At 39.2% G+C, this 19,767-nt stretch overlaps 1 protein-coding gene across 1 annotated transcript; it reads right to left on the bottom strand.

The window, feature by feature from the left end:
• Positions 1–1,094: 1,094 nt before the first annotated feature.
• Positions 1,095–18,854, bottom strand: LOC116324212 (galactocerebrosidase). Its single transcript, XM_039603357.1, has 17 exons — positions 18,643–18,854; positions 18,096–18,164; positions 17,957–18,020; positions 17,481–17,594; positions 16,924–17,063; positions 15,279–15,317; positions 14,965–15,092; positions 7,766–7,921; positions 7,438–7,562; positions 6,912–7,039; positions 5,131–5,220; positions 4,957–5,046; positions 4,724–4,868; positions 4,437–4,617; positions 4,093–4,256; positions 2,693–2,769; positions 1,095–2,057 (listed from the first exon to the last, which is right to left on the bottom strand). Exons 1-17 carry the CDS (start codon positions 18,781–18,783, stop codon positions 1,914–1,916), a joined length of 1,995 nt encoding a protein of 664 aa, XP_039459291.1. The 5' UTR covers positions 18,784–18,854; the 3' UTR covers positions 1,095–1,913.
• Positions 18,855–19,767: the final 913 nt, after the last annotated feature.

Here is a 19,767-nt window from a genome sequence, read left to right as displayed (position 1 = left end):
CCCTCATCCAAGGAGGCCCTGCCAGGGTTGATCAGGCCCCGGAGTGTGTCACTGGTTTATGTTAAAATTGTTATTTCTCTTCTTCTTTCTGCTGTTTAGTTTTCTACAGTTTAGTTTTTTACAGTTTATTCTATCTATTCAATGCAACTGAGAAATACTTACCTCTTTAACATTGATATTATTATTAAGTTTTAGTGGGGAATTTGTTTATTGTCGTGTCATGAAGCCTCATGCAAACTGCAAGAAAACAGAGGCACCTGTTGCTACTTTTTTCCGTCTTGTTCTGTATGTGTAAGGTTCTTCACTGAAAATAGCTGCAGAGTAACTTGAAAGCTCTACTTTGGAGCTTGGAAGCCTGACACTGGACCGACATGGAAGAATGGAACTTTGAGAAGAGTTTGATGATTGGACTTGGAGTGAGTGTTTAAAAAAATAAACAAAAAACAACATAAAAACAAAACAGGTGATCACCTTTGGTAAGCCTGCTTAAATTCTCATATTCATGGGATGCAACAGTTTTATAAGAGTTGCTGAAATATGATTTTGATTTCTTTTGGCCATGGTACTCAGAAGTTTACATTAGTTTGGACAATCTAGGACTGGAAAAATGAGTAAGACTAACACCTAGACCAGTAGTTTTTCCTGTCATTCACCACAGAATTTGTATATCTAATCCTAACCTGGACATTCTACTGACTACACCAAATCCCAGTGTTATTCCACTTTTGACAACTAGGGTATTCAAAACATAGGAAACAGATCAGGATTGGACCCTAAATTTAGCTGATTTTATGAATGTAAATTAAAATGTAGTGCTTGTGCTGACGTGTCTGGCTGTCTCAGGTTATCCTGGATACTGTGCAGTTGGCTATATGGGAGTAAGGAGCAGACATGATAATGGGGAGTCACGGATGAAACACACTGGCCAGTGGGGGGTTTTTTTGTATTTGATTGTCCACCATCCATACAGTGGTCCTTATTAAAAAAAAACTATCTGATTTTAATTTATTGCTCGAGTGTCTAAACACATAATATTGCTAATATATAATAAATAATGCCTTTTTTCATTAAAAGAAATGAATGAACAAATATTGCAGGGTCTGGCGTTATCACAATATCAGTTTAGTAAACTTGTTTTCTGCAGGAGGCTCAGGTTACACTACACTAACTTGTCTTTGGCTTTCTATTTGATTTATTCAAAGCAGTTAAGACAAGATAAAGTCACACTAAAAATCATTTACAATCACATCAAACAAAGTTCCAGGATTCAGTGCCATCTGATACGTTTTTTTCCTCCACATACACTGTATATAAAAAGATGGAGATGGAGGCAACCGCCAAGACATTAAGAATTACTTCCAAGAAGTTTGGGGTGTTGAAACTTAGCTGTTTTGAAAACAGATGCAACAAGTGAGGGGTGGAGCCCACTGAGAAACTGAGGGATGCTCCTATGGTAGTGACAAGCCAACTACACGGCTAACACCAAATACTAATATGGTCGTTTGATTCTAACACCAGGCTGTACAAGTGTGATGGATTCTAATGTGCTACAAACAGACGACTCACTACAAGTTATGCCCCCAACACATTTCCAGCCTTATCTTGAAGTCCTTATTTGAAGGCATTTCTTCAAAGAAAGGTCTTAAACCAGTGTTTTGTTGGCTGTGAGCTGTAGAAAGACATTGTTTTTCTTGGAATGATCCTGTCATATTAAGACTCAGTCCTGAACAGAAACCACAATGATAATTACGCGTGGTTACATGCTAATTAAATATTACAACCCATTTCTGTCAATACATCGCCCCAAATTTTACAAACATGCTTGAAGCTATCGGCTGTAAAGTACTAATCAAGTCCATAAATGAATCAGAACATTCATAGCATAGTGTAAATCATGATTTAAAGTAAATTAATCACTCTGCCACCAAAGCAAAGTTATCAAACTGGGCCAGTTCAAATGAGCGTGTTCCTATGGCAGCCCAGCCAGCCTTTGGGGTCAGTACCACAGCATTCTTCCACAGAGGGTATCCATTCAGTGACCCTGATGCATACTGTCCCTTCAGGAAAGAGAAAAAAACATTTTTACATTTTTCAAATCCATGTTACAAGACACAATGTGACTTTTCATAGTCAAATTAATGTGGCTGTGACAAGACAGGCATTTTGCTGAAAAGTGTAGTTACAATGTGTCAACACAATAACCTACATCAGAAAGGATTTTTCCTGCACAGCTACCAGCAATAGGGCTGATTACTGCCCCCAGTTAATTGTGTCGTCAAGGTTATAATCCTTCACTTCAGACTACTTTTTATTTTGTCTTCATATATGATCAGAAACCGTTTGCCTTGCCTTTTTTCAGTACAACCTCAAGTGTAACTTTTGTTATTTTTTGATTTTGACATACTGTATTAACACAATGGACCTACAAATCACCAAAAAACCTCCACATAAAATCCAAGTAGGAAAAGGGCAGATTGTTTGCTTTGTCTTGCTAATACATCATCTTGAATCTCTCGTGCGATTTAGATGCTCACCCAAGATACTATTAATAATGAGAGTAGCTAATCTGAGTTGATCTAATCTTCAAGTCTTCACATGGTTTATTGGATTCAAAACTCTATTAATCATAATAAAATTGAAAGAAGTGACAGTATAAAAAAAAAAATACAATTAGTAAAAAGTGTCTACTTACTTTTACAGTGAGTGACAAGGTGTACCAGCCATATACCTCAGTACCAGACTGTCCCTCTGCAAGTACAGTCTCGCCAACTGTTGACAAAAGAACAGTGATGAGAGGCACAGCGACAACAAACTGTCCAACTATGGAAATTATGTAGAAACTGTCTATGAAATAAAAGACTACAAGTGATGATTTTGGTTTTCAGTTTGGAGTTAAGTGTGAGTCCCAAATCCTAACACCAGGACCTCAAGGAGCTTTGTCAGTACTGTCAGTACTCTTGCTGCAGGATTTTGGATCATCTGAAGGCTTTTCAGGGAGTTTTTAGGACATCCTGATAATAATGAATTACAGTAGTCCAGCCTAAAAGTAATACATGCATAAACCTGTATTTCAGCATCACTCTGAGACAAGATATTTCTCATTTTAAAGATATTGCAAAAAATGGAAGAAAGTAGTCCTACATATTTGTTTAATATGCTCACTGAAGGACATGTCCTGGTCAGAAACAACTACAAGATTCCACACGGTGTTACTGGAGGCCAAGGTACTGCCAATCAGAGTAAGCCTCTGGTTAAAAACTATATTTCTAAGATTTTTGTGGCTGACTGTAATGGCCTCAGTTTTATCTGAATTTAGAAGCAGGAAATTAGAGGTCATCCAACTCTTTATGTCTTTGAGACATTCTGGCAGTTTAACTATATTGGTGTGTCATCTGGCTTCATAGAAAGATAAAGCAGGGTATCATCTCCATAGTACTGAAAATGTATGATATGCCTTCTAATGACACTTCCTAAAGGAAGCAAGCATAATGTACATACAATTAGCCCAACCATAGAACCCTGGGGAACTCCATAATTAACCTTAGTATATGAAGAAGACTCCTTAACATGAACAAATTGGAATCTATTAGATGAATGTGATTCAAACCACTGCAGTGCAGTACAGCATGCTTTAACTGCTCTAATAGAATATTATGAACAGTATGGAAAGCTGCACTGAGATCATTTGCAACCTTAACCAATGCTGTTTAAGTACTGTGATAAGTTCTGAAATTTGAGTGAAACTCTTATAATAAATCAATCCTCTGTAGATGATCAGTTACTTGTTTTAGAACCATTCTTTCAAAAATTTGAGAAAGAGTTGACTAATCTAATTTTAATGTTAGGCCAATTTTCAAAAGGTTGAAGACTGGCCTAGAACTAGCTAAGACAGCGGGATCAAGTGGTAGCTTTGTAAGTAATGGTTTAACTAGTGGAACATTAAAACCCTGTGGTACACAGCCCAATAATGAAGACAGATTGATCATTTTTTAAGACTCAATCATTAATTAATAGTAGGCCATTTTTGAGCACTCTTATAGGAATGGGGTCTAAAAGACATTTAAGGTTGGAGCAGAGACAGATTGTACTGACCAAGATCATTGGTAACTTTGTAGGTGCCATCAGCAAACACCCAGAAGAAGACTCCTTTAGCACTGCGGATTGACTGTCCCCCTTTATCCACTCTGGCTGCTATGAACACACCACCAGCATTCATCTTCTCCATGAAGACGTCACATGTCACTGTCAGGTTCTGCCTGTATAAAATAACAATGTAACAGGGTGGAGAAAAAATATATACATATATATATATTTTGTGTGTGTGTGTGTCTGCCTACCTCCTGAGCCACAGACACCCCATGGATTACTTTAGTTTGGTTAGTGATAGTAGTGACTAACCCATCTAAAGTAATCATAGTAGTCACAGGACTACTCACCAGTAATAGTCTCCGATGACACTAATGGTTTGATCAGCATCCGTTGCCCATGTGATGGGCCTTTCTGTCAGAACCTGTCTTAAGGTGAAGACGTGAGGTCCAGGATCAGTCAGGTTAATGTAGTACTCAAACACTCCTGTCTGATCAGCAAAGTATGGAGCTTCTGAAAAAGGTGGGCTTCCTATACATACACAGAAGCAGATTTAACATAAAGGTCACTTTTTCTGTCATTTTAATAGACGTTAAGAATTTGGTGAGATGTGGGGTCATGCACATGGTTAACTTACGAACATCAAAGTCATCCTTGTACACTTTAGGGAAGGGAGCTGAGGGAGGTGGGTCGGGATAGCTGCCTTTGCTTCCTGTACTAATAGTGGTCAGTGTGTAAACCTCGTCTTCAGCCAGATTCAGGGTAAACGAGCCATCTACAAGCTAATGTCATATAAAGACAGTGTTACAGTTGACAAACTGGTGCCAACATATCACTGAGGTGCATCTTTCTTCAGCGTGTAAACAGTACCTTCAGTGGTTTTAGTTTCTCAAAAAAGGAAGCCTTGCTCGTCTTAAAGTCAAACTGTGACCGCCACACTTGGAGCTCTTTAATGGATGCCTAAGAAGAAATAAATAATCTTAAACATGACAGATGTACAAGTCATAAATTCTCAGCAGATTCAAGAAGATGACATGAACTTACAAAAGACCCCTTTAGCTGGAAAGTTGCATTTTGGGATGTTACATTAAAGGGAGGTAGTGGAGGTCTTATGCACACTGAATGATTGTGAGTCTATAAAGGAGACAAAAAGCTTTGTTAAAAGGAGCATTCCATAACATTAGAAAGCAGAGTTGGATGTGGCAGATAATGTTCCTGTGTTTGAGCTATACATTTATATATATATATATATTTGAGCTACACATACACAAACAAACACTGTCTACAAGTATCTACAGAGTCAGCTAAAATGGTTTTAATGTCCTCCCTAGTCTTTAACAAATTCTAAGCTTATTTTTGAAGTCAACAAGCTGCATATTTAATAAGAAGCGGGGATAAATGGTCTTGACCGTTTAGTGTTTTGTGTAGTGCTGGATTGTCTCAGGGGCACCTTTGCACAGCTTGCACCAGGGTCTTGCCTGGTGTGGTAGACCCCTGCCTCTATGGATGTTGTGTTTAGAGCTTGTTCCTGTGCCGCCATGATTAGTGCCAGTCCAGCATTCTCTAGCCACTGGTAGGATTCCTCTGTGTCGGCTGCTTCTTTCGTCTGCAGGTAGTACATGCTGTGCAGGGGCCTGTCCTTCCATTATGGTTCCTCTTCTTGATACTCTTCTCACAGGTTTCTGCTGTTTGAGGTCTTCACTAAGCACACAGTCAGCTGTGGCTATCTTCCTGATGTACTCATGGATGATCTTGTCGTTTCTTGTTGTTATGAGTGTCATCATAGTGGTTCTGACACTCACCATCTAATGATGATACTACTACTACTACTACTACTACTACTACTACTACTAACAATAATACATTTTATTTGAGGGCGTCTTTCTAAAACCCAAGGTCACCTTACAAAGAGAAAAAGATATCAATAAAACAGTAGATTAAAATAGATTAAAATAAATGAAAATACAAAAAAAACCCCAACAAATAAAAAAACAACAAATAAACAAGATTTGACAGCAAATAAGATCTGTAACAAAGCCAGTAAACCAGTTTAAACAAACAGGTTTTGAGCTGTGACTTAAATAAGGGAAGGGGATCTATATTTCTTATCACTGCAGGAAGTGAGTTCCAGAGCCGAGGAACCGAGAGACTGAAAGCTCTGTTCCGCTTAGTGATAAGACGATAAGACTCTCTGCTTGTATTTGGCATGACTTGTAATGAACAAAAGTAGAGGCCAACATTAAGCCAATAGTACATTTCCATTCAGTTCTTGATGAAAGCTCTTAGGGTCCTGTTGTCAGTCATGTTGTACAGTTCTAGCGACTCCAGGATCCATGTGTGAGGCATTGAGTGGTAGGCTTTCTTATAGTCAACCCAGGTGGTGCACAAGTTGGTCACTCTGGTCTTACAGTCTACAGACTGCTCCATCTACCAGGAACTGGTGTTTTGCCCTCTGATGTTTATGTCAATTCCTTTTGGTTCCCTACTCCTGTATTCAGCCATGTGCCTGTTCATCTTAGCCGCTATGATGCCTGACAAGAGCTTCCATGTGTTGTTGAGGCCTGTTATTGCCCAGTAGTTGGATGGGACTAGTCCCTTCTGGGGATCCTTATTGGATCCTGTTCAGGAGGCTCATGAAGTCAGCTCTTAGATCCACTAGCCACTGAGCATTGTAGTTATCTGTTGCGTCCTTCTCCCATATGTTCTTCCAGTGTTTCTGTCTCCAACCTGGGTGGGTCTATTCTGATATTATTATTTCGATACCTGCTCTCTTTCTCGCTCTCGCTCTCTCTCTCTCTCTCTCTGTGCACGCGCAACTAACTTACCATCGTTTCTATGACAACAGTGAGATTTCCCTTCCCATCAGTCAAGGCAATATAGCTTCCACCTTGTGCCAGATGTCCAACAGTCTGCAGGTAGGTCCATCCTGGCTGGGTAAACTGTGTGGTGTGAGCTGCAAGGAAAACATTTGAAAACAAAGGATTACAAAACAATTGCTCAGCCAGGCCCAACAACTATCAAACTAATTCACTTCTAAAATAAATCAGCTTGCTCTCATGCCAAAACTTTCACCAACCCATCAAATCTGTCTCACAAGTGAGATTTCTTCTAATGACATGCCGTCTAGCCCATCAGTATGCAACATACAGTCAACACTAAAAATGTAGTGACATATAGTGAATTTTATTTACTCAGAACTTTAAGGGTTAGTGTCATGTTTTCTGGATTTAAAAGTACACTGCTGACCTTTAATGATCTACCATAAATAAGTAACAGAACACTCTCTAATAACTTTGCTATTATGAGAAATGTTATGTTGATCTGTCTCTGTACGCAGACTATAATGCAGACCCGTGATCCAAATTGGAGACTCGACCACATAGTTGCCACTCCAGGGCTCCTCAGCTGTCATGAGCCCGTCCCTGCCGAATGGGAGATCCTCATAATAACTGGCCACCAGATTCCAGGAGATGGTGCTGGGGAAAGGATCAGTCATTAATGAGATTGTTCCACATTAAGGTTTAACAGTCTGTCCAAAGCATGTATTCACCAAGTTTACACTTTATTCTAACTAAAAAAAAAACTTACCATCAAACTGATTAAAATTCAACAAATTTGATATACATTCTGTGAAATGCTTAATATTTTGCTAGCATGTACTGCTTGTTTTTTAACTTACGCAGTCATTTGTCCATTGACATAGTTCTGGTTGAGGATCCGAGCCCAACAGCCTCCTCCCACCTCATTGTTAAAGGTGCTGTAGTCCTCTGACGACCACAACTTCTTCTGTGTCTTCAGGGCCTCTGTTATTGTGGTGGTACCTGGATAGTGAGCCCTGATCACCACATACAAAAGGTCAAACTTGGTAATCACAGTTCAGATTTCTGTATTCAAGCTGTTGCCATACAGTAAAACAAACAAACAAACAAAAAACACCCAACCCTACAAACGCAGTTAAGGCTGAGTCTCAAACAGTCACAGATTGTAAAGCCTGTATTTTATAGCCTTTGAAGCAGACTAGTTTACCAGAGGGGAAAAAAAACAAATCTAAAAAGAAAAACAGAAAAGAATTACAATATTATTCAAATTGGATGATATGATAAAAAAAAAAAAAAAAAAAAAAATCTATTTTTAAATCCATTTAATCCTTCACTTCTTTCTCATTTTTTGCAATAGAAAGAAGAATGTGGTCAATTCCACCTCTTGATTGGTTTCAATTATGGAAGTCCACGTAGTGTCTAGCCACGCCCACGGGGCAATTAATATTATGAGTGCAAATGGCATATTTATGCTCTGCTCACAAATCATGGCAACATCATTTTGTTCTATCAATTTAAAAACAAAAAAGAAAGAAGAACATTAAAACAAATATCTTGGTCTGTACTACATTTGTGCAATAATTGCAATGATTGTGCTTGTAGTATTATCTAGTTTTAAGGCCCAGTCATGTTAGGCTGAAGTTGCTTTAAGTAACAGTTCATATTGTAGAGTGCAAGGCTCATTATATCAATTTTCTCTCCGTCTCTACTACATGGAACTATATTTATGTTATAATAAATGCACAAGCAAAAAAATAATCTGGGAAACAATTTAATTTCAAGGTCGCAATTAAATTCAGCGTGTGTAGAACTCAGCACCCTGCACGCACAAAGAAGTTATCATGTACGCAATAGTGTCTGCTTTGCCCGTGCTGCAACAGTACCCATTACTGTGGGTAGCTCTCTGTGCTCGGAGATAAATTCTGCTCACAATTTGACTGCCTGGAGGCGGAGCCCAAAGGACAGGGTCATTAAGGAATCAGTCACTTTGATGGACACTTCAGGTTCCTGAAGTTACACTGGGACAGCGACAGAAACACTTTTTAAAACTCTTTTTGTTTACAACTTGAAAAATAAAGTTTGGAACAATCAAGTGTTATTGTTTGCTGTGTCACAGGATTACTTTAATGTTGAAGCAATATTTTAAACCTGAGGATTCTAAGGCAAGCTCTGAATCCTCTGCACTGCTGTCCCATTAATCTGTTGCACAGCATTACATAGCTTCTATGATTTAAGCATGCATCATTCCTAAGAAAGGTACAATTGTTTCTTAGACATCTGGCTGCAGAGCTCCAGTAACTGTGGGTTTAGAGAGCCTGAAATATTATCTAGATGAACCTGAACAGACAGTCTGTGGAGTGGACAGAAGAGGAAGCTGTGACAGGATGTCTTTAGTAAGCAGCTCATTGGTCTGAACTAATGTCTGATCATGCTGTGTAAATCTAAAGGGTCTTATATTATATTATGTTACACACCAAGCTTGCAGCAGCTAAGTTTTTTATGGTTTTTGGTTATCTCTGTGCAGGTAACCACTGGATTAACTTTAGTTATGTCTGTTTTAGATCCATCACTCTGGTCTCTGGGCCTGGACTTACAGACCACAAGGAAACATTACGCATCTATCAAATGTCTGACAAATATTTTTGCACAGCTTTCTTGAAATTCTTTTAATTTTTGTTCATTAAGTTTAAATATTTGTTTATTTGAAATGGTAAAAGTGTTCACAAAGGGACTTGCAAGAACAATATTAAAGAGCTGTTTCTGCTCTGTACTTAGATCTGTGACTATTAGTAAAATTACTGATCAATGTTTTGATGAACAGTGAACAAATGCTCTGATCAAATAATGTTGATCAACTTTTTACAATTGTGAAAAAAAGTACCTATCCTATCCTGGACTTTTAAGCTGTAATTTTGGCTTAAAACCATTAGTTAAGCTGCCCTTTTTCAACTTATTCTGTGTTTAATCTGCATAATCATTCATCTTTAATCATTAGCTATTGTTAATATCTGACTCTCTTTCACAGTTTTTGACCCATCTCCCTCACCTCACTCCCAGCTAGTCACAGCAGATGACTGCTCCTTAAGAGGGAGTTTTTCCCTCCCCACTGTCGCCAAGTGCTTGCTCATAGAGGGTCATCTAATTGTTGGGCTTTCTCTGTTTTATCTGCATTATTGTAGGGCCTTTAAATTACAATATCAGGTGCCTTGAGTCAACTGTTGTTGTGATTTGGTGCAATATAAATAAAACAGCATTGATTTGAACTGAACTGGCCCATGGAGAGGAGTTTAAATATCTCGGGGTCTTGTTCAAGAGTGGAGTAGGAGAGACTGATTGATGTGGCATCAGCAGTGCTGCAGACGCTGTACCAGTCCAGTGTGGTGAGGGAGGAACTGAGCAAAGGTGTAAATTTACCCTCACCAATGACCCCAAGCTGTGGATATTGATGATAAGCTCTGGGCAGCAGAAAAATGAAGGATAGACTATGCTTATTTGTCAAACAGTCCTTTGCCATTATTTCACTTGTGTGTGTTTGTGGCAGTCTAACAAATACTTGGTATTGTGCTTACAAAATTTCTCAGCTATAGATATTTAAACAATATTTTCTATTCAGAAAGTATGGGAATTCACAGTTTTAAGGAGGCCACTTTGTATTCTTTGTATTCATTTCCTCACATGGTAAAGGGTTAGGAACATTAAATGCAGTAAAAAAGCAAGACAACAACAACAACAAAACAGATTTATCCTTGAATATCGATCCATCTATGTATATATCCTTACAGTAGATCAAATCTTCAGCTATTTTTTTTCTCTCTGTATATACTCACACACAAACAAAACATCATGTGTGATCTACCAAACAAAAAAAAAAGTAACCATAACCCTAACCAGCTTTGGAAAATAGAACTGGCTTTTACTATACTTAACTATAAGCAATTGAATGAATATTCAATTCAGTTTTATTTATATACCGCCAAATTACAAAAACAGGTACATCAAGGTGCTTTATATTGTTAGGTAAAGTGAATACCCCAACAATCATACAGCCCACTATAAGCAAGCGCTTTGGAGACAGTATGAAAGAAGCACGCCCGTTTAACAGGAAGAAACCTCCAACAGAACCAGGATCAGGGGATGGGGGCCATCTGCTGTGACCGGTTTGGTTTAGGTGAGGAAAACAGGAAAAAGACACGCTTCGGAAGAGAGCCACAGATTAATAATAACTAATAATTAAATGTAGAGAGAGGAATATAATTCCCACTCTATTTTTAAATATCCTAGGAACAACAAGTAAGATAGCATTCGGAGAGCAAAGTGCTCTCATGGGGTGATACAGTACTATAAAATGGGGCCTGATTATTCAAGACCTTGTATGTGAGAAGCAGGATGCCATCCAGGCCAAGCATCAAGTTAGATACCATTTTTCTGAGATTAGAAGCAAAAGAAAAATTAGAGTTCATCAAGGTGATTATGAGACATCTTTATGAGCTCTCTTTTTAAGACATTCCTACGGTCTAATTAATTGGTGTGTGTTACCTGACTTCATGGATAGATAGAGTTGGGTGTCATCTGCATAGCAGTGAAAATGTATGCTATGCCTTCTAATGATACTACCCAAGGGATATCAGGTAGTGTAAACAGAATTGGTCGGAGCACAGAACCCTGTGGAACTTCATACTTAAACTTAGTGTGTGAAGAGGACTCTCCATTTACATGAACAAATTGGAGACTATTAGATAGACATGATACAAACCACTGCAGTGCAGTACCTTTAATACCTACCTACAGCATGCTTTAATCGTTCTAATATGGTCAACAGTATCGAACGCTGCACTGAGCAGGACAAGCACAGAGATGAGTCCACTGTCAGAGGCCATAAGAAGATCATTTTTGACCTTCACCACAGCTGTTTCTGTGCTGTGATGGGCTCTGAAACCTGGATGAAATCTGTCTTAGAAGCTATTAAATGCTGCACTTTGTTTAAACACAAAAGAAAGAAAAACAAACTACTCTGTGCTATAGTGCTATCAGGAAAAGGATGTTGTTTTTACTGCTAGTAGTATACATATTACATCACACAGGAAAGCATTTAGTGATCCAAGTGTTTCATTTTTAAGCAGCAACCATCAGATGACAGCTGGCTGAAGTTTTAGTTGCTGAGGATAGAGAACATAGGCTACGTATACAAACTATGCACAGAGGAAGATCCTACCCTATCACGTAAGACACAGCTAGCACAATTCAGAATTTGTCTATACAATGTTTGCTGCTTCCATATAAAACTTGTATATACAGAACTAGTTTCTCAAGAAACTGGTGGCATTAAAGTTGCCTTTACCGAGACTTGATGTAATACGAGGGACAAACTACTGAGAGACATCTGGCTTAGAGACAACTAAATGCTGCACTGTTTACTAGCCAATCTGAAAAGCCTTTTTGACAACACGTGGAGTGGCATGAGCTAAGAGCAAAGAGTTTTAACTTAAAGGCTCTATTATACTAGCTGCTTTTAAAATGAGAAAATCTAGGTTTGATATGCATTTATGAGAAATCATCAACGAAACAGTAAACAGGTTAGCAAATCTGCTGTAGAAACTGTAGCTTATGACTGTGAGACTGTCCTTTGTCTGAAGCAAAGTACACAATGTCGTTTGCAGTTAACATTTCATTGATCCTGTCCATGTTTGGGACAATTTATTATAAGTCATCATTGAGGTTATGCTTCCTAGTCCTTCATATAATATTTGATACATTTTGGTGCTCTCTGATGCTACAGTGTTACTGTAAAGTCTTGAACCTTTCTTTTTTTCATTATATTATGGCAGGAAACGGGACATGCAAGCATCAATTTATATAGTTGGATAGATCATCATGTTAAAAAAAAAAAAAAAAAAAAATCTGCTAATGCAGTGCTAACCAGTCTGGGGGAAAACAAGCTCTGCTGCCTCATTAGTGCATTGTGGAGTGGATGAGATTGGTTATCTATGATGGAAAGCAGTTTGTTCAGTGACCTCATAAGCCTCACTAACTCAAATGTCTCCTTTTATAAAATGCTCTGAGATTTCCGTTCCTGTAATATCGTTTTGAATGGGGTTGCGGGAAATGATGAAGGCATAAGTATAATGTGGCGCGCTGCTACACCAAAGGGAGAGGTAGTACATTCGGGTTGGTTTTGTTATCGTCTCATCATGTAAGCTGTGTTCCTGTTTGCAATCCTTTATGGTGATGCTCCGAGTGCTAGGTTAATGACCTAAAGTTACCTTAAATATGTTTATTTTCAATTTCGAGGATTGCCACGGTTTGAATTACTTTCTACCAAATTGTAGTAGTGCATTTTCACGTGGTGATTTAAAGCGTGTGCCGCTGGCTGCCGTCATAGTGTAGTAATTTTATTCAGCCACACGGTGGCGCCAAAGTTCCTCTAATGATGGTTAGAGCCGGTGAATGTCTCTGCTTAGTATGATATATATATCTATATATATCTATATGTGTATATATATACACATATATACACACACATATACATATACATATATATATATATATATATATATATATATATATATATATATATATATATATATATATATATATATATATATATATATATATATATATATATATATATATATATATATATATATATATATATATATATATATATATATATATATATATATATATATATATATGTATACACACACATGTATATACACACATACACACACACACACACACACACACACACACGAGGGGGTGCAGGACCACCACCTGTCTTTATTTGCTCTGCCCTTTTCTTGGTTGCTGTTATAAACAAACAAACAGATTATTTCAGGGTCTCTTTTCAAGAGACTAAAAGCAATATAAGTGATAACTATTACCATTCTGTAGAATATTCTTATATTTCACTTTTACTTGTTCCCATGTTCTAGTGGGTCCTGTTGTGGCTCTAATGTGAAAGAGGATATAATGGAATATGATATAATAAATTATTTACGAGTTCAATTTGTCAGCAACTTTCTGCCAGCCCTCTCTCCTTGCTGTGTTTTAAAAGTTGGCTGGAGTCACTGTACCTCTCTCCGATCCTCCTCCATATATACACCGATCGACCCTCTGTTCAAAGGTGGTTGTTTACAGTGGATATAGATGACCTATATCACTCCTCCTTTAAACGATCAAGCACATTTGCAAGGTCAGATGCCAACACTGGATGAGAAGGCCTGCTCCAACTCATCCCAAAGGTATTCTATCAGGTTGAGGTCTGGACTTTGCAGGCCAGTCAAAGTTTTCCTTGCGAAACTCGCTCATCCATGTCTTTGTGGACCTTACGTTAAGCACTTCTCTGCTGTCATGTTAGAACAGGGCTATTCCCAAACTGTTCCCACAAAGATGGGAGCGTGAAATTGTTCAAAATGTCTTGGTATACTGAAGCATTAACTGTTTCTTTTCACTGGAAATAAGAGGCTGAACCCAACTCCTGAAAAACAACTTTTACAAATGTTTGTAGAAGCAGTCTGCATGCCTAGGTGCTTGATTTTAGAAGTGTGTGGCACAACTGTAGTGATTCGTTTTTTCCTACCGTTGCACATCAACATGCTGTCACCCAAGTAAGACAGATGCAAATTACACTCTAAATTCAACAAACATAATTTCTTAGCACTTATGATTACTGTCTGTATTGGGTCAATATTTATGTTTAAACATTTTTTTTAGTGCAGCTTTAAAACCACCTAAGAAATGTTGCAGATCTGAAAATATTTTACAGGACGGCAGTAACACACCTACACATGTTTCAGCTGTGACTTTTACCTTTTAAGTCCAGCAGAATAACAGCCACAAACATTCAGCTGGGTACTTGTGGAAGGAGAGTGTGCTTTAACAGAGACACACCCAAATTCAGTGGACATTTCACATTTACGCAATCAGTTGTCAAGCACCAAATAGCCTTCAAGTAAACTTATAGCACATGGTAAAAATTCTGCTTTCACTGTGCCACTTGGTCCAATGATTTACGCAGTGGGAGCATTTCATTTCAAACTTCTTGAGACTGTGTACTCACCCAATCACATCAACAGAATTTTTAAGATATGGGTCAAGGATCATAGAATTAGCGACACTCCAATCGCCGTCTGCTGCGATGATGCCAACACCAGGTAGACCAACTTTATCCAGCATGTTCCGGAGCACCTTTGGCGACAAAGACATGCTCTCAGTGGAACTCAGCTAGAGCTTTAATATCTTCCCAAACACCGTCACACTGCATCTCTCAGTAAGACAACTCCATGTTAGTGGCTGTTTTTCTACTTCAATTTACACTGCAGGCTACTTGTTATGACAAAAGTACAGTGAAAGATTACAGTAAGTTATGTTTACCTTAATGTACTTGTTGTCAAAGCTTTTCTCATTCCAGATCTAAATGGATGAAAGAGAATTTTAGTTTGAAAACAAACTTTTGCAGGCTCAATTTCCTGCTAAGGTAAATCCATCAGTCCAGTATCACGTGGTAAAGCTTTGATGAAACAGGCTTACTAGGAAACTGAACACAGTATTTGTAAAATAATGAAAACAGCCTTTCTTTACCTCAACGGCAAAAGATGACTTTTATATTCCAGGCAGGCCTTCAGTACTAAGCAAATAATAAATGTCATTTGTCACAAAGCCAGGTTTTGATACGTTCCCACTGACTGTTAAAGTCAAACTTTAGTGGACAGAAACCCTTCATTTTCTAGCAGGGCTACTTCCATGCAACAACAGTCGAACAGGATTAAGACAACATAAATTAATCAAAGCCATGTAAGTTAATGTAGAGAGAGACATTTAACATTAACATAACTAGTTCCTTTTTCCTCCCTGAGTTTGTGAGCTGGCCTTCACTTGGTCACATTGACCAGATTCACATCTGCTACTGCTACTGGAGGTCCATCTTTGTTCTGAATCTTGGTTTTTATTTGATGAAATACAGAAATTGGTAACGGGACTTACATTATTGTAATTTACTGTCACTAGTTGGCTGCAAATAACTCTCAAATCCAACTAATTTTAAGCTGCTTAGTGTTTAAAAGTTTTGGCCATTACTACTTTTGGTTATTAAAATCCTGAGAATACCAGAGATACTAAGAGATAATGCAAGCAGTCAGATGTTTAAACAGTCTGCCAATAAAACACATTAACCAGACCTTAAAATTACCGTGTGTGTTTGAAATGACACCAAGAATTATAATTAATAGTTATATGAATTAATTATAATCCTCTTATGAGAAGAAAGGTCAAAACAGGGCAAAAGCCACCAAGCTTCAATTTTTGAGGAAGCAGCCTTTGTAAGGATAATCATCTCTACTTCAACACAGAGATTTATAGGCATGAATATACTCATCCCCCCTCCCCTTCCAAACGCCTTCGACGCTTATTCCCTCCCGATGCAGACGGTGGATCAAAGGGGACCAGCGCACATGCTGCAGGCCTGGAAGCGCTGTCTACACTGGCTGTCTCTCACCTTTTACCCACATTCACACACACTGTGTGAATGTGTGTGTGAATGGGTGAATGGCTGAATGTAGTGTAAAGCGCTTTGGGGTCCTTACCGACTAAGTAAAGCGCTATACAAATACAGGCCATTTACCATTTACCATTTTACCCATCCCTGTTGCTTGTCATGTGTTTCTATGGTGTATTAAGAGTTTTTCATGTGCTATGTGCAGAGGTGTTTTTTTCTGTTCTCAAACTGATCTCCCTGTTGGAGCTCAGTCTGGGGGCAGTTCTTTTTTCTCCTTGTCTTTCCTGATGTTGTGTATTTTCCATTGTTCAGTTCTGGGTCTCTGCTTGTGCAGCTGATCGGCCAGCTACCTAGCCTGACCTGTCCCCCCAATGTTATGTTTGTGTACTGTATGTATGGTCGGCAAGGTCAGTCTCTCAATTTCCCCTCGAGGATAAATAAAGTCTTCTGAATCTGAATGAATTTTGTGGGTGTGTGCAGAGCAGCATTCTGCATTCTTCTCATTCTGAGAAGTGGGATACACACCCCAACATACTGAATGTCTAGGTCATGGTACTGCTTGGCACCAAGGATCCAGTTCACCACATATGTTGCAGTGACATCCGGGTAGTCATAGGGCCAGTTCTTGCCATGGCCCACCCAACCAGGAAACGCCCAGGGCAAACCTATATGAAAAGAAGCAGACACACAAGAAAAGACTATCATTCTTTTTGTGTTACATTTAATATTATTTCACTATCTGGTCAAATTTCCAATCACCCCCACCCTCTATCCAACAAACTGAGCAGACTTGTTAAAGTTTTCAATAATATTATTGTATTATTTACATTCCATATAAAATAACTGCATACATTGAATTGTAACCTTTATATCAAAACTACTTCTGGCAGAAATTCCATGAGGCTTGCCAGTAATACCAAATGTGCTCATGCCAAGAAAAGCAGGAGTCGTCATTTGTAACAACACATGTAGATTCTAAATCACAGCTTCCTGCTATGACATTTTCCCTCTGATGTCTACTTTAACCATGGTTTACTGTTGTCAAGTTATCAGACAGAAAAGGAAACAATGTTCCTCCTTACCTATGAGTGTGATATTTGGGTTCCTCTTCTTGGCCTCTTTCATAAGCCACCACTCGTAGCCTCTGTAGTAGTTCTCATCATTTTCATGGTGCATGTGAGACGGCTCTGTTCCATCTGATCAAGTCAGAGGTTCAATAACACCAAAAAAAACAAACAAACAAAAAAAACAAAAACAAAGAAAAAATGGAGATAATCCGTTTATTCTTAAACTTATACTATGATCCAAAGTATCTATCATGACCACAGCACCAAAATATGTGGTGATTATAGCCAACATCCTATCCATACAAGACTTTAAGAACCATATGCAGCAGATGTCACAAGTTTATCCTTGTTAAGAAGGAATTTGTGTCATTCTGCCAGACTTTAGCTGAGGGTCATAATGCATTTCAGACTTGGCAGCAGAGAAATGCAATTGTAACAAGTTACAAATAAGTAACTGTCATGGATTTGTAGTGTGACTAAATGTATGTTACCAGTAGTTTGAGCATCTCCTCCGATCTCCACCTTCAGAATGTGCAAAGAAGCTCCAAAGTTTGGCTGAAAATAGGAACACGGAGAGGTGAGTTCCAGTGCTTTAAACTGAACTGTGTGCATGAGTTGCTTCTGCCGTACCTTAAACAGGAAGTCTAGTATCTGGCTGCGGTACGGCTCGGCATAACTCACCAGTAACCGAGACGTCGCCTACATTGGGGAAAAGAAGAAATGTTCTGTTAGTAAAATGATCAGTTAATCAGAGAAACATGAAATATGCAGGCATGCATAGATCAGCTTGTTCCTGTGGAGGCAGTGTCGTACAAGGAAGTACTCTACTAAATGGTAAATGGCCTGTATTTATATAGCGCTTTTCTGGTCCCTAAGGACCCCAAAGCGCTTTACATATCCAGTCATTCACCCATTCATACACACATTCACACACTGGTGATGGCAAGCTACGTTGTAGCCACAGCCACCCTGGGGCGCACTGACAGAGGCGAGGCTGCCGGACACTGGCGCCACCGGGCCCTCTGACCACCACCAGTAGGCAACGGGTGAAGTGTCTTGCCCAAGGACACAACGACCAAGACTGTCCGAGCCGGGGCTCGAACCGGTAACCTTCCGATTACAAGGCGAACTCCCAACTCTTGAGCCACGATCGCCCCTAAAAATACACTAAACTCACCCCTCCGCCGCTTAAACCTCCAATTCCGTCAAAGACCCTTCCCAGCCCCCCGTCATCGCTCAGGACATAATTCTGAGCAGAGCACAAATCCAAAGCCAGAAAGAGAACGGACACTAATAGCGCCGACTCTCTGCAGTCCATCCTGAGCGCTAGCTATGGAGACGCATTCTCTATCACATGACAGCGCAGCTGAGCGGCCACGTGACATTGAAACCCGTCACACACCCGTACTTACCTTTAAGTTAAGTTTATTTCCGGTGTTCTGGGAATAACTGACAAACCATTCTAGCCGTTGCTTCTGCGCATGCGCACAACACAAAATTCAGTGGCAAACCGTCCTAAATTTATGCTGGAATTATGATGTGGCAGCTGAAATGGGCATAAACTACGTACGGTAGGACGTTTTGCCAGAGTAGGGCGGTCTGTCAGACTGCTCCGCTTGGACCGTCCTCGATTTTTTCACAAAGTAAAAATAAAAAAAAAATCTTCAACCAATGTTCGCAATTAATTTTGTAGTGATGGGAATTCCGGCTCTTTTTAGAGCACCGGCACTTCAACAGCAATATAAAACTATGCACAAAATGAATTACTAATGCAAATAACGTGTTTTTATGCAGCGGGTGGTGAGGGCAGCAGAGCGGGCAATCGGCACTTCACTAACCCCCCTCAGAGACATCTATACTGGCAGACTTCAGCAGAAAGCCAGCATCATCATCATCAAAGACCCCTCTCGCCCCTGGGGATAATCTGATATCGTCGTGTTGGTGTTGTTCCCAGATCATCATCAAAATGTTGTTCAAGGTTCAACATTGCAAGTGACCAATCACATTGTTCTGACGTTATTCTTTTGCGCGCCAAGCCATTTGTGCATTTATGAAATTCCAATGTGGCAAGGACAATATCAATTCTGCTTACCGTTTATTAAAGGGTTAGGATTAGGGTCAGGGTCCGTTGATCGGCGGACAGAGGCGGTTTCTCGCAGCTTAAGTACAGTTTTTTGTTTTACGGCGGTTTTTCCCGAAGTCGCAAAAGTATGACATCACAACATTCTGATTGGTCACTTGCAATGTTGCTCCTGGAACAACATTTAGTATGATGATCTGGGAACAACACCAACACGACGAT

Source organism: Oreochromis aureus, linkage group 19 (assembly GCF_013358895.1).
Source record: "Oreochromis aureus strain Israel breed Guangdong linkage group 19, ZZ_aureus, whole genome shotgun sequence".
Taxonomy (NCBI): domain Eukaryota; kingdom Metazoa; phylum Chordata; class Actinopteri; order Cichliformes; family Cichlidae; genus Oreochromis; species Oreochromis aureus.
Note: the sequence above shows the minus strand (reverse complement) of the source record. Positions and strands in the feature narration are given on the sequence as shown.